At 38.7% G+C, this 13732-nt stretch overlaps 1 protein-coding gene across 2 annotated transcripts; it reads right to left on the bottom strand.

Moving 5' to 3' along the window:
- Positions 1 to 3052: 3052 nt before the first annotated feature.
- LOC310732373 (semaphorin-7A) lies at positions 3053 to 12696 on the bottom strand. Of its 2 annotated transcripts, XM_083552766.1 has the most exons (16): positions 12566 to 12696; positions 12257 to 12322; positions 12023 to 12131; positions 9686 to 9825; positions 9385 to 9444; positions 8711 to 8806; positions 8167 to 8272; positions 7884 to 7991; positions 7302 to 7441; positions 6957 to 7132; positions 6690 to 6798; positions 6308 to 6509; positions 5892 to 6007; positions 5520 to 5692; positions 5301 to 5356; positions 3053 to 4738 (listed from the first exon to the last, which is right to left on the bottom strand). In XM_083552766.1, exons 3-16 carry the CDS (start codon positions 12102 to 12104, stop codon positions 4392 to 4394), a joined length of 1911 nt encoding a protein of 636 aa, XP_083408892.1. In that variant the 5' UTR covers positions 12105 to 12131; positions 12257 to 12322; positions 12566 to 12696; the 3' UTR covers positions 3053 to 4391. The 2 variants fall into 2 exon arrangements, with proteins under 2 accessions (XP_083408892.1, XP_083408891.1); XM_083552765.1 differs by lacking the exon at positions 12566 to 12696 and having other exon boundaries at positions 12257 to 12381.
- Positions 12697 to 13732: the final 1036 nt, after the last annotated feature.

Here is a 13732-nt window from a genome sequence, read left to right as displayed (position 1 = left end):
GGGTCGCCACAGCGGATCATCCGTCTCCATACCACCCTGTCCTCTACATCTGCCTCTTTCACACCAACTACCTGCATGTCTTCCCTCACCACATCCATGAACCTCCTCCTTGGCCTTCCTCTTTTCCTCCTACCTGGTGGCTCCATCTTCAGCATTTTTCTACCAATATAATTCATGTCCCTTCTCTGCACATGTCCAAACCATCTCAATCTCGCCTCCCTCACCTTGTCACCAAAACATCCTACATGTGCTGTCCCTCTAATAAACTCATTTCTAATCTTGTCCATCCTCGTCACTCCCAACGAAAACCTTAACATCTTCAGCTCTGCTACCTCCAGCTCCACTTCCTGTCTTTTACTCAATGCCACTGTCTCTAATCCATACAACATCGCAGGTCTCACCACAGTCCTATAAACTTTCCCTTTTATTCTTGCAGATACCCTACTATCACAAATCACTCCTGTCACTCTTTTCCACCCACTCCACCCTGCCTGCACTCTTTTCTTTACTTCTCTAACACACTCTCCATTACTTTGCACTGTTGACCCCAGGTACCTGAACTCCTCCACCTTCTCCACCTCTTCTCCCTGCAACCGCATCACTCCACTGCCCTCCCTCTCATTCACACACATGTACTCTGTCTTACTCCTACTGACTTTCATTCCCCTTCTCTCAAGCGCATATCTCCACCTCTCCAGGCTCTTCTCAACCTGCTCTCTACTCTCACCACAAATCACAATATCATCTGCAAACATCATAGTCCAGGGAGACTCCTGTCTGACCTCGTCCGTCAACCTGTCCATCACCACTGCAAACAGGAAAGGGCTCAGGGCCGATCCTTGATGCAGTCCAACCTTCACCCTGAACCAGTCTGTCGTACCTACTGCACACTTCACTGCCGTCACACTGTCCTCATACATGTCCTGCACCACCCTCACATACTTCTCTGACACACCTGACTTCCTCATACAATACCACAACTCCTCTCTCGGCACCCTGTCGTACGCTTTCTCTAAATCCACAAATACACAATGCAGCTCCTTCTGTCCTTCTCTATACTTCTCCATCAACATCCTCAAAGCAAATAAGGCATCTGTTGTGCTCTTCCTCGGCATGAAACCATACTGTTGCTCACAGATGGTCACCTCTTCTCTCAGCCTGGCTTCCACTACTCTTTCCCATAACTTTATGGTGTGACTGATCAACTTAATTCCCCTGTAGTTACTGCAGGTCTGCACATCTCCCTTATGCTTAAAGATCGGTACCAGCACACTCCTTCTCCATTCCTCAGGCATCCTCTCCCCTTCCAGAATCCTGTTAAACAATCTGGTTAAAAACTCCACTGCCATCTCTCCTAAACATCTCCACGCTTCTACCGGTATGTCATCTGGTCCAACCGACTTTCCATTCTTCATCCTCTTAATCGCTGCTCTCACTTCCACCTTACTAATCCTATCTACATCCTGCTTCACCAACTCCACATCCTCCAACCTTCTCTCTCTCTGATTTTCCTCATTCATCAGCTGCTCAAAATACTCCCTCCATCTTCTCAACACACTCTCCTCATTAGTCAACACATTTCCCTCTCCATCCTTTATTGCTCTAACTTGCAGTACATCCTTCCCAGCTCGGTCCCTCTGCCTGGCCAATCGGTATAAATCCTTTTCTCCTTCCTTAGTGTCCAACCTCTTATACAGCTCCTCATGTGCCTTTTCTTGGCTTTCGCCACATCCCTTTTTACCTGCTGCCGCATCTCCTTGTACTCCTGCCTACTTTTCTCATCACTCTGTCGATCCCACTTCTGTTTTGCCAACCTCTTTCCCCTAATGCTCTCCTGCACTTCCTCATTCCACCACCACGTCTCCTTGTCTTGCTTTCTATTTCCAGATGTCACACCAAGTACTTTTCTAGCTGCCTCCCTCATCACTCCTGCAGTAGTTGCCCAATCATCCGGCACCTCTTCACCACCACCAAGCCCCTGTCTGACCTCTTCCCTGAACCTCACACTACACTCTTCCTCCTTCAGTTTCCACCATCTTATTCTTCTTTCAATCATCTACCATCTACCACTTCATCTAATTCACTCCAGAATCTTTCCTTCTCCTCCATCTCACAGCCAACTTGTGGAGCATAGGCACTGATGACATTTATCATCATCCCTTCAACCTCCACCTTCACGATCATCACCCTATCAGAAACTCTCTTCACCTCCACTACACTCTTACTGTACTCTTCCTTCAGAATCACCCCTACACCATTTCTCTTTCCATCCACACCATGATAAAACAGTTTAAACCCACCTCCAATGTTCCTGGCCTTACTCCCTTTCCACTTGGTCTCCTGAACACACAACATATCTACCTTTCTCCTCTCCATCATATCAGCTACCTCTCTCCCTTTACCAGTCATAGTACCAACATTTAAAGTACCAACCCGAACCTCTACTCTCCTACACTGCTCCTTTTCCTGCCATCTCTGTAGACGTCTTCCTCCTCTCCTTCTCCTCCTTCGGCCAACAGTAGCCCAATTTCCACCGGTACCCTGTCGGCTAACGATACCTGTGGCGGTCGTTGTTAACCCGGGCCTCGACCGATCCGGTATGAAATTCTCATTTGTGATCCGCATATTTGATTTGGCACATGTTTTACGCTGGATGCCCTTCCTAACGCAACCCTCCCGATTTACCCGGGCTTGGGACCGGCACTAAGAGTGCACTGGCTTGTGCCCCCCTAATGGCTGGGTTAAAGGAGATAAAGTTTAAATGGACAAAATAAGAAACATTTATGCTGTTTCTAAATTCCTGCAAATATGTCTTTACAAATATGTAAAGACTCAATCTTAATAGAAACTATTTGTAAGAATTAAATTTATAATTATTGTTAAAAGATTTTTTCAAAGTTAATTAAATGAAAAGTAAAAAATTAGTTTATTGGTTACTATGTGTTCAGCTAAAAACTTTTCAGATGTTGTTGATTAGACATGCTAAGTGTATGATCCTATAAAAGAATTATACATATTTGTTCAGGATCATTTAAAAAAAAATGCACTCAAATAATTCTTTAACCACATTTATTAAGGTTTAGTTCAGATAAAGTCAGAGTTGTATCTGGTTGTCACTGGTATTATGTGAAAAATAAAGGGTTTTGTTAGAAGTGGACCTTGTCAAAAAAGCTTTAACATTAAATAAACAACACTCACATCAACAATGAAAATGTAATCAAATGAAAGCAATCAGTACACATTACATATATTGTATATTAGTAATTAATGCTTTTAGTATAATTAAACTCTGAGACAGACTTAGGTGAAATGAATGAGTTTGAAGTCAGTTGTAACTGGCTGAAACGAGCCATTGTTTTGGGAATAAGACAATTATTGATGCTTTGTCTCTCTACCTCTTTTCCAGACTATCATTCTCTTGAGTGGTTATAATAATCACAGTCCCATATGAACAATAGTTAGTTCAGACATTGAGACATTTACTTAAACCAAAAGATATACTCTAAAGACATACGTCACATCACTATAAAATTGTCAGGTGTTTTTTCCATTTACATAGGCAGCAATGGTGGAGATCAGCAAATGCAGAGCATTAAATTCACACTGATATAAGTTTAATCACAAGCTTTTTTCCCCACAGCAACTACAAAATGTAATTCTACTATTCAAGCAAATTTGGGCATCATAAGTTTTGAAGACTGAATGCTAATTGTTATTAGAAGAATGATCACAGATGTTCACACAAGTATGAAATGCTATAGGTCTCTGTATACATTAAATAATGTAAAGGTTTAAAGTGATGCTGTTTTACACAGTGGCATATTTGGATTATCCGTCTTCTGCCTCTATAGTTTCTTTCTGCCTACCTAGCAAAAATATGGCACAAAAAAAGGTCAAGGCAGATCCTGCATTTTTTACTCAAATGGTAAATTGTGCTTAGGGAGATCCCCAATACATGTTCTTAAGGCTTTGTACATGTCGTTTCTCTTAGAATGTGCAAAATTAAAAAAATTTAAAATAAATAAAACAAAACAATAGCTTAATTAACACTGAACAAAATATCTGTACATTACAGCGATTCTTTAGCTTCAGATATTTAGAATTTTAAATGATCAAGCATCTGGAGTATGTTGAAAAGATAGCTTGCTTTTTTCACAGTTTAGGTTCACAAAGCAGTGGGACTTAAACCCATTGTGTTGTTTAGTGCATTAGGTTATTAATTCAATCTCAATCATTGATATGTACAAAATGACTGAGAGTTTTTTTAATCGTTTTAATGTTGAAATAAAATTGCTTTACCTGATGTGCACACTAGCTCTGTGAACCTAACCTTGGTATCAAAACATGCTCTAATGATCTCTACTGAGAGCCTGAGGTAGAGTGTTAACAGGTTACTGGAAGCAGAAGCCAATCATAGTCAGCAGTAGAGACAGAGCCAATGTAAATGCTGGTGAAGTGACAGAAGGCCCAGCATTAAACACCAGCTTATAAGACACCACTTCCTGTTTCAGACCATTCTCTGTGGCCATGCAACGGAATACACCCTCTTTCAAGGGCAGGTCAGGCTTTGAACCAAGTAAGCAAGATGATCCAAAGATGGTACATGGGTAACGTTTAATACAGTTGTCCTTCTCCCAGCTGTAGGTGGCGTGGTAGGAGTGCACAGGACATGGCAACATCACTGGACCGTCTTTGTGCATTTGCACTTCCTTAGGAATTGTTTTGCGTGTCTTTTGAGCTGATTCATAATAAGAAAACATTTTAAAAAGTCATTTAAACAAATCAATAATACATTTGTGACATAAAAGCATTGATCATTATAAATTACTGTTGTTTTGCTGTTACACCAAAGGTAATTTTGCTTTTAACTTCTCACAAATCTCAAAAATAGTTTTTATTATATATTACTTAGTTTGTATTAGTCTGGAAATAAATTAAAACTGGGTTTGAATTATTGCTGCATGATAAATTTATTCCTGTTTTGTTAAAGTTTATGTTGGATCCTCAGGTCCCCTGTGAGATAAAACATTCAAGTGATGACTACAGTGAATTTACTTTGAGTCTGGTTTTGCCTAGTAGACAGCATATATTTTTGCACTGTAAGGAAAGTGCATGATGTAAATGAAACTTGCATTACCCACAGTGCAAAGAAGTCCTCTAGCTCCACAAGAGGGCAATCATAACTGCTTATATGAGTTTGGTAGCAAAAAAATAAATAAAAAATAAACAGTGCAGACAGTGTTAATGTGTCCTATAAAGATTCTGCAAAATCATTGTTCTTTTTTTTTTTCTTTTCTTACCTGCAGTGTCTCCACAAACGGAGGCATTAGATTGGTCAAGGCTCTGTAGGAGTCCACTGTATGAGAGAAAGGTTTATTAACGAATAAACAATATTCATAAAAAATAGTATAATTATTATAATTATTAGGGTATATTGCAGAACTACAATAATTATATTATATTACATTACGGTACATTTTCTAAACAAACAATAAGTAGACAAGAAAACACATCCATACCCAGTAGTGACATTGTAGTTTACTGGGATTGCCAGACACCTCTTTCTGACCATGTCCCACCCACAGTATGGATCTCTAGAGAGAATACACTCCCTGCAACTGTCTCCATAACGACTGCAATCAGCCAGTGATACGCGCTGGACCTCCATTGCTGTGCCAATGTAAAGGTGACCCTGCAAGGCAATGAAGGTTGAAAAAACTCTGCCAGCTTCTTCAACACATCTTTCACATATGATTCTTCATGTTCAACTAACATCTCTCTCACTCTCAAACACTGAAATTCCAGTCTTACATCTATTTACTACCTAATTAAAATGTCTAAGTATTACAACAGTTTTCTAAATGGTTTTCTCTTCTCTATAAAACACCTACTGTCTGTGAGTCGATGACCATGTTGATGATGGGCCCCTCATTGTGGAACAGAGAATACTGGGATATAATAAAAGCTTCTTCAATGGTGTGGAGCACTTTTAGGATTTTTCCTTGTTCTGTAAAATAGTGAAAGATAAACATTATATTAATTAATTGTAATCAGTGAGTTATAATATGCAATCAGTATTATACAGTATGTTATCAGTGAGGTCCATAAACAACCTCTTTAGAAACTGGCACCTGAAGCATTAACATTCAGATGCTTAAGTTTTAAAACGTTTGTAAAATGATCTGAATTAGTAAAGATTTTTTGATCTACAAGAACAATTCATTTTAATTATATTTAAAATAACTAGTTGTTTACTTTTCTGTGTAATGACTTCAGAACATTACAGGTTCAGCTTTCCCCCCCCTACCTGTGCCTAAATAGATGACACTGTAATGTTCATCATTGACTGCCAGCACAGTGTCTGCTACAATGTGTGTGAAGTGGTCTTCAGTGGGCAGATCTAGAGGTGCTTCTCCTACTGGTAATATCATGTCCTCAATCTCAGGATGATCCCTGATCACTCCCAGCATTTTTTGGTACTGAGTTGATGTATGATTCTTAGGACCACACTGGGGATAAAGATGCATTCGTTTTGATTAATATTACATAAAATAGATGTATGTAATCAGCAAAGATGAAAATGTTTTTATGAGCTTGGGTTAGGGTTAGAAATAAAACCATGCAAATCAAATACATGTGTATATGCAAACTTGAAAGTACTTGAAGATATAAAAGAGAACATTGTGTACCACTCCATGTCGATATCCTGTGGGTGGGTTGTTATACCCTTTAAGTTTTGACTTAGCAAAGGCTTGGTCAATATCCTCAATTGAGTATGCACAGACTACAGTTGTGTCCCTATTACAAAATCAGAGAAAGACAGAAGAGGAAGTGTAGTTGATATGAGCTGAGGTGAATAAAACATGTAGAAAAATTATAAAATTGAACTTTGTTGCAAATAATTCTGTTGTTTTTTATGTTGTTTTTAAAGAATGTATTTGTACTGTGCTACTTACCATGCATTAGAGAAAAGTCCATACATGACACCAGTACGGTGTGTGGATGTTATCACAAATGCTCGCCTGAGGTTGTTGTATTGCAGAGGGGTGCTGCCTGTCCCGCACATCACACGAGCCTTCAGGAACGTAGTCCAAGAGTCAGGCAGCACTGTCTTTATGCCCCCCTCGTCATTCTTCACACACACACACACACACACACACACACACACACACACACACACACACACACACACACACACACACACTGGTTTCAATGGATTACATAGATTACAACTGTATTTGCCATATAGGACAACCTCAATATATACAATAAACCTAAGCAAATACACTAGGCTTGGCTACCATGCAGATTCGTCCAATTCGGGCCCTGTATGGATCTTCATCAAGATCAGCGGTCTTGTTGACCTCACTGAAGAAAATGTAGATCTCCCTATTATATTTCTGTGTTGCTGGAATTACTGCAGCTCCCGCAAACTGGGGGTCTGGAGAAAGGAGAGAGAAAGGAGGGAGAGAAAGGAGGGAGAGAAAGGAGAGAGAGAGAGAGAGAGAGAGAGAGAGAGAGAGAGAGAGAGAGAGAGAGAGAGAGAGAGAGAGAAAGAGAGAGAGAGAGAGAGAATAATACACACAATTGTTGAGCATTAATAATTAACTCAGTTAAGTGAATAAAGATACAGATCCTACACATTTTTTTAATAACAAGTAGAAAGCTTACATTTTGGCATGCTGTGCAAAATTATTCTCAGCAGTGTAACATAGTATCAACATTAATGTTATCAGTTAGATATAAAGTACAGGCTCAGGAACTGCACTGGAAACAATTATAAATGCAAAATATTGTATTTGGAATCAACAGTAACCAGGCTTAGCAAACATTTGGTTTCTTTAACACATTTAAATACATTTTCAACACCTCAACCCACTCACTCAAAAGCCATTTGTTCTCAGACTTCAGCAGCCTGTTGGAGCTGTATGTGCGACGTATAGAGCCAAGCTGTTTTCCCATAGCTGACAAAGCAGAATACAGGCTCCCATCTGAGAAAGAGAGAGAAAAAAAGGAATGAGAGAGCACTGTGCAAAAGCAACTTTGATTACGTAACTGGAAAAGCTGGACCTCACTAATGTTTACTGAAATTATACTAACATGCAAAACATACATTTCTTTGTCATTTTAATAAATGACCTGTAAACACTCATACCATTTCTTTACCTGCTGAGAGACTAACAGAGCGTTGGGAGGGGAAGGTCGGGGAAATGTCTGAAGCTGATACCCTCTGTCCATTTTCAGTCAAGTTGGTGAGCACAGTGTTATTTACCTGATACAAAAGATGTAAAGATTTAAGATGAAATAACAATGAAAAAGCAGTTACTGGGTATCTTCTATCCAAATTCCCACTTGACCGTTGCCACCTTCTAGAGAAATACAAAATTCCATCATATCACTTCCAATTGAAAGAATATATGTATGCAAGACTAATTAAACACTTTCAGTAAGTCAGTAAGAATTTCGCCATACTCATTAGCCAAGGTTGTATCTGATAGAGCTGTAAACCCTTAACATTTTAAATCCTGAATTTAAATTGTTCAATATAACATCTGGCCAGGAAAATAGGATGTTTAAAAAAATAGCATCATTATTATAATGAATTCATTTAAAAACATTGCATTATTAAAATAATGATTCATTCTGGAAAGTGTTTTTAAGTGCATAAATTCAAGTTTGACATTGAATGATAAGTATTTTACCCCCTTACCAAAAGCCAGCATTTTGGAGTGCCTGCATTTGTCCCACACACCACAAAAGTGTCATTGACTTTCTCAATGACAGTGATGAAATTATCACACTCAATCTTTGCAGGAAGAAAGAACACATTAGAACAATGACAATATTTGAGCACTTAAGATGTACATACTTGACAACATTATTAATCCCAATCCCAATGCAATATAGAAAACTGTAAAACTAAATCTTAAACACTGTACAGTCTAGATTTTCTTCAAATATTTGATTGGTCCTGGTTAAGAAAATTGATCTTTACAAGCACAATTATGTTTGTCACTGACCTTAAAACATAACCTCATTCAGTCGACTATGAGTGATTCTCATCACATATGACTATTTCTGTCGAATGAAAATGAGGCCAACGTATCCTGCTCTCTACACTTGCTGACAAGCTTTATGTCAGCAATGTGTGTGTGTATATATATATATATATATACACACACACACACACACACACACATACATATGTACATATATACATACATACATCAAGCTTGGGTTGTCAACATCAGAAATTTTTCTGTAGATTCTAGATCCCTAATCCCTTGTAACCTGTAGATTTCCGATTCCTGAACTCTGTCTATGTAAGAATGGATTTGCTAAAATGCTTAAATTAGAGTATTTAGCTGTCTGTGTTTCTTTTACCTTGGAGTCTGACCTGATGGCACAGTTTTGCCTGGTGGCTTCGTCAATTCCTGCTGGTATCTGTGTAAATAAATAGCATTATAGCCTACATAGAGCTAATTGTAATACAGGCTTTAGTTTTATTTTCCTTATTTAATGTTTAATAATTCTTTCCACTGACCACTATGTTTTGTATATCAGGTTTTTTTTTTTATTAATTTACATTCCAGGGCCTCTATAGCCAGTGTTTATACATATTCTCTTATTTTTATTTACATACATAAGGTGATGATTGAGTTCAGCGACAGCATTAGGCTCATACCTGGGTTTCTTGCACTCCTTTCTGGGTGAAGTTTATTATATAAATAACTGCTTGCCCCCCCACATAGAGAACATTGCTCCCCTGCTGGTGGTAAACTGTCATGTAGTTTTCAGGTTTGGCGAAGTGAAACCTTGCTGGCTCTGAAATGTAGTTTATAGAGTGATAGAAAAAATATATGAAATTAGTTAGTTTTTGGACATCTTTGATGGAAAATCTGCCACAGTTCATCTTTTTTTTCTTTCTTCTTTTTTGTTGGCTTTCAAAACCCAGCAACCACTATTATGTTTTTCTTGTTTTTATGTTATTAGGTTGCTTTCTCCCCTGATACTATTTTTTTTTTCTGTATTTTCTTCTGTGGAAAAGTATTCTTAAATACTTAATAAGTGGAAGTGGTAGCTCTCTCGGTTACTGATTGATAGTTTAGCAGTTTGAGCCCCAGCACCTCCAAGCTGCCACTATTGGGAGGCCCTTAACCCTCTCAGGTCCAGGAGTGCAACAATGCAATTCTGCAAAAATACTAATTTAATAATAATAATAATAATAATAACAATAATAATAATAATAATAATAATAATAATAATAATAATAATAATACAGTAGAATCCTTTATGCCTACACAGCCACAACAATACACAACCAAAATTGTCATATTTTCAAATGTCACACTCTCTGGTACAATGGTAGAGGCAACATTACATTACTGATATTATGAAATATGACAGGTGTTGCATCATGTATGTGGTTTGTAACAGAAGTAACAAGTAGCATGTACGTAAGGTCAGCAAAATAACATTTTCAGTCAATCGTCGACTCCAGCCTATATATTTTCATACTGGAAGGATGGTCGGTTATCAGATCGCTCCTCCTTTGTGAATACAGACGTGCTCTGAATACAGGTCGATCGTAAAGGATCGATAGTTGCTATACACGGTCATGACAGCCACAAAACAGGCCCAAACACAAATACAACACTTAAGTGAACTGTTTTTTTTTTAGAGCCGATTAAAAAGAAAGATCAAACCCCTCCGTAAAGTCTGTTTAAAATCATTATTTATATGTTAATCTCATCTGTGTTGGTTGTGGTTCGCATTACCGAGATGGCTTTCACAGATCTTGAGCGTGCACAGAATGCGTAATGTGTGTGTGGGTGTGCGTGTGTGTGCGGGCGCGGGCGCGCGTGTGCGCGCGCACGCCTTTACGAGGTCGCATGCACTTCTATTTTGTCGCCGAAATGCCTTTCCGCTGCTGCAATGGCATCATCTGCATCAGCTCGTACCTGCAATGCAGAGCTGCAGCTCGCGCATTCGCTATACTCATACCCTTCGCAGCTATAACCGGTATGATAACAGTGTAGTGTTGGATGCGCGAGCGGATGTAGAGCAGACCTGAATATGTTTGGCAGTCAAGACACGACCTTTCTCCATGTCGTGTTCAATTTTTTACTACGTACAGGCTTGCTCATATTCTCATTCTCTCAACAACTGGCTATTAGTAATCCGTCACTAAGACAAGTCGAGATGTCGTTACCATGGAGACGTGCTCGTAAATATGTGAAGCAAAGCGTTCACTGTAAACATGTCACGAGAGCAGAACAGTACAGCACGTTCTCTGTGTTAAAACACAACACCGTCATTTTTTGCACTAATGCCTTCATGACTACAAGTCTGTCACATTATTTTTTAATTAGACGCAGTGTGCGTAGTGTTCAACCCTTTTATGTGTTACTCTTTCATGAATAAAGTGCAGGCCAACATCTCATAAGCGATTAAGCTGTTACATCAACATAATTACATGTTATACAAAGCACTGATGCAGCAGCATCGCAGGCAGTGGCTGCCACCTGTGCGCTCCTGACAAAGGCGAAATGATGTTTACAAATGTTAAGTGTGCACTGATTTAACACTGAGGCCATGCAATCGGCTTCCCAAGCTCTTGCATCAACAAACACATCTGCCCCCCTGACACTTTATCTAAAGCGTCGAATGTAAAGCAAATATCATCACTTGATCTCATATGGCCAATAAATCAATACCAGCATCCACTATACGCCAGCTGCTTTGCAATTGTATAAGCATCAGCTTTGCACGCCATCATTCAGTTTTTCATGCACTCATTTGTTTGTGATGGGGGAAAAAACGCATTTCCTTGTGCTGTAAAATATCAACAATGTTCTTTATTTCAGGAGGCTACGTCTTAAAACAAAGGCAATGATGGACAACACGGGGCGTTTCTGTACGCCTGCAGCGCGAGACGTTTCCAATTCTGAAGCAGGTATAGTATTCATTGTGTTTACCGTGAAAAAAAAAAAAAAGAGTTGGAAGAAAAGCAGGGTCTTACCTTGCACTGTAAATTTCAGTCGCGGAGATTTTTCAGCCACAACTAGAGAAAACAGGGCTGCCCAGAGAATAGCTGGATGCATGATGCTGAAATGCGCTAATATCAAATGCTGTAAGAAGAAGCGCAAGTTTGTGCTGAAAACTACTGTACAGGACGAGAAGAAAATGAACACAAAAAATGTGCTGCTTATGTGTGAAGGTCTGGATGAGTTATGATTGAGTGTGCAGTACAAACCTGGGTTCTGATCTGAGTGCACTTGTCTTAGCTCTCTGAGAGGAAGCCGAGCTGCACGTCACATTCCTAAAGAGAATGATGAGGGAGGGAGAGAGAGAGAGAGAGAGAGAGAGAGAGAGAGAGAGAGAGAGAGAGAGAGAGAGAGAGAGAGAGAGAGAGAGAGAGAGAGAGAGAGAGAGAGAGAGAGAGAGAGAGAGAGAGAGAGAGAGAGAGAGAGAGAGAGAGAGAGAGAGAGAGAGAGAGAGATGCTTTGTTCTGTGGGTTATTTTCAGTTGCAATGCAAACATAGTAGTGTATACTCTCTTTCACCTTTCACTTCACTTTTATGTTGAATGATCTCTCCTGCTCGCTGATGGTTTTACTGAGATGCATTTGTGAGCATCAATAGCTCATCTCCTGAAAAGGGTTTTAAAAGAAGTAACCTGATAAAATGCAATCCCATTATAGGATGGTTCCATTATTTATTGGGGAAAAACAGGGATTTTTTTTTTACTCAAGGTTCCTTCTGCACTGATTAATTCAGGTTTATATGCTTTATAATCTAAGAACCTGAAGTGCACTGACTATACATTTGTAATCAAGCACTTTATTTAATGCAATAATGAAAGCACATTTCTAGTAAAATATGGATAAAGAGGAATAAACCATCATTTCGATAATGTTCGGAAACAAATGATTAAGACACCAGCTGCTGATTCACAAGTTATGCATTTTACGCCACTCAGTGGATATTATTGTTACTGACACAAAGCCCTGGCCCTAATCTTATCTACCAATTAAAGTAACCACATACAATACAGAATTATAAAAGTATAAAATGTAATTGTACTTTGAAGTGAATAAAAATAATAGATATAAATGAAGTTTCTGAGATTTAGACCCTAAGATTCAATATCAATTTAAAATTTGGTAAGCTCTTTTTACATTTTTGTAGGTTTGACTTTATATGGAGAAAACATACATTTGTATAAAATAAATAAATTGCTTGATGATCCATCTATAGTCTGGGCATGTCCACAGCCAAACCTAGCCTATATCCCCCTGACTGCCAGGAAAAAATATATTTCCAAATTACATTCATTCTAAAATTAAATCTTGAACCCACTATTATTTGGAATGGAATGATCATACTTAAAACAAGATTCATTTAAAGAAATATCGTGTCCACTACGGTCGACATCAGAATATGGTACATGTGAAACTGAACCATAATTACAATAAGTAAATCCCAAAGAAAATATCAAAAATAACGTAAGATTTTTTAACTTTGAACACATAACTTTTAGTGTAGTGTATGTATGTTGAAACATTGATGTATTTTTGAGATTGGTATTTAAAAAAGTAATTTCCCTTCATTCAAACACAAAAGAAAACCTTGCACTTAGCAGACATCACATATGTTTGCTGTTAAAACCAGATCTGTGATACCTTGATGCCGGTGCTTCATCTAATATTTCTGGGAGATGGATGGCCCCA

This window comes from Silurus aristotelis (assembly GCF_946808225.1).
Source record: "Silurus aristotelis genome assembly, chromosome: 1".
Classification (NCBI taxonomy): domain Eukaryota; kingdom Metazoa; phylum Chordata; class Actinopteri; order Siluriformes; family Siluridae; genus Silurus; species Silurus aristotelis.
Note: the sequence above shows the minus strand (reverse complement) of the source record. Positions and strands in the feature narration are given on the sequence as shown.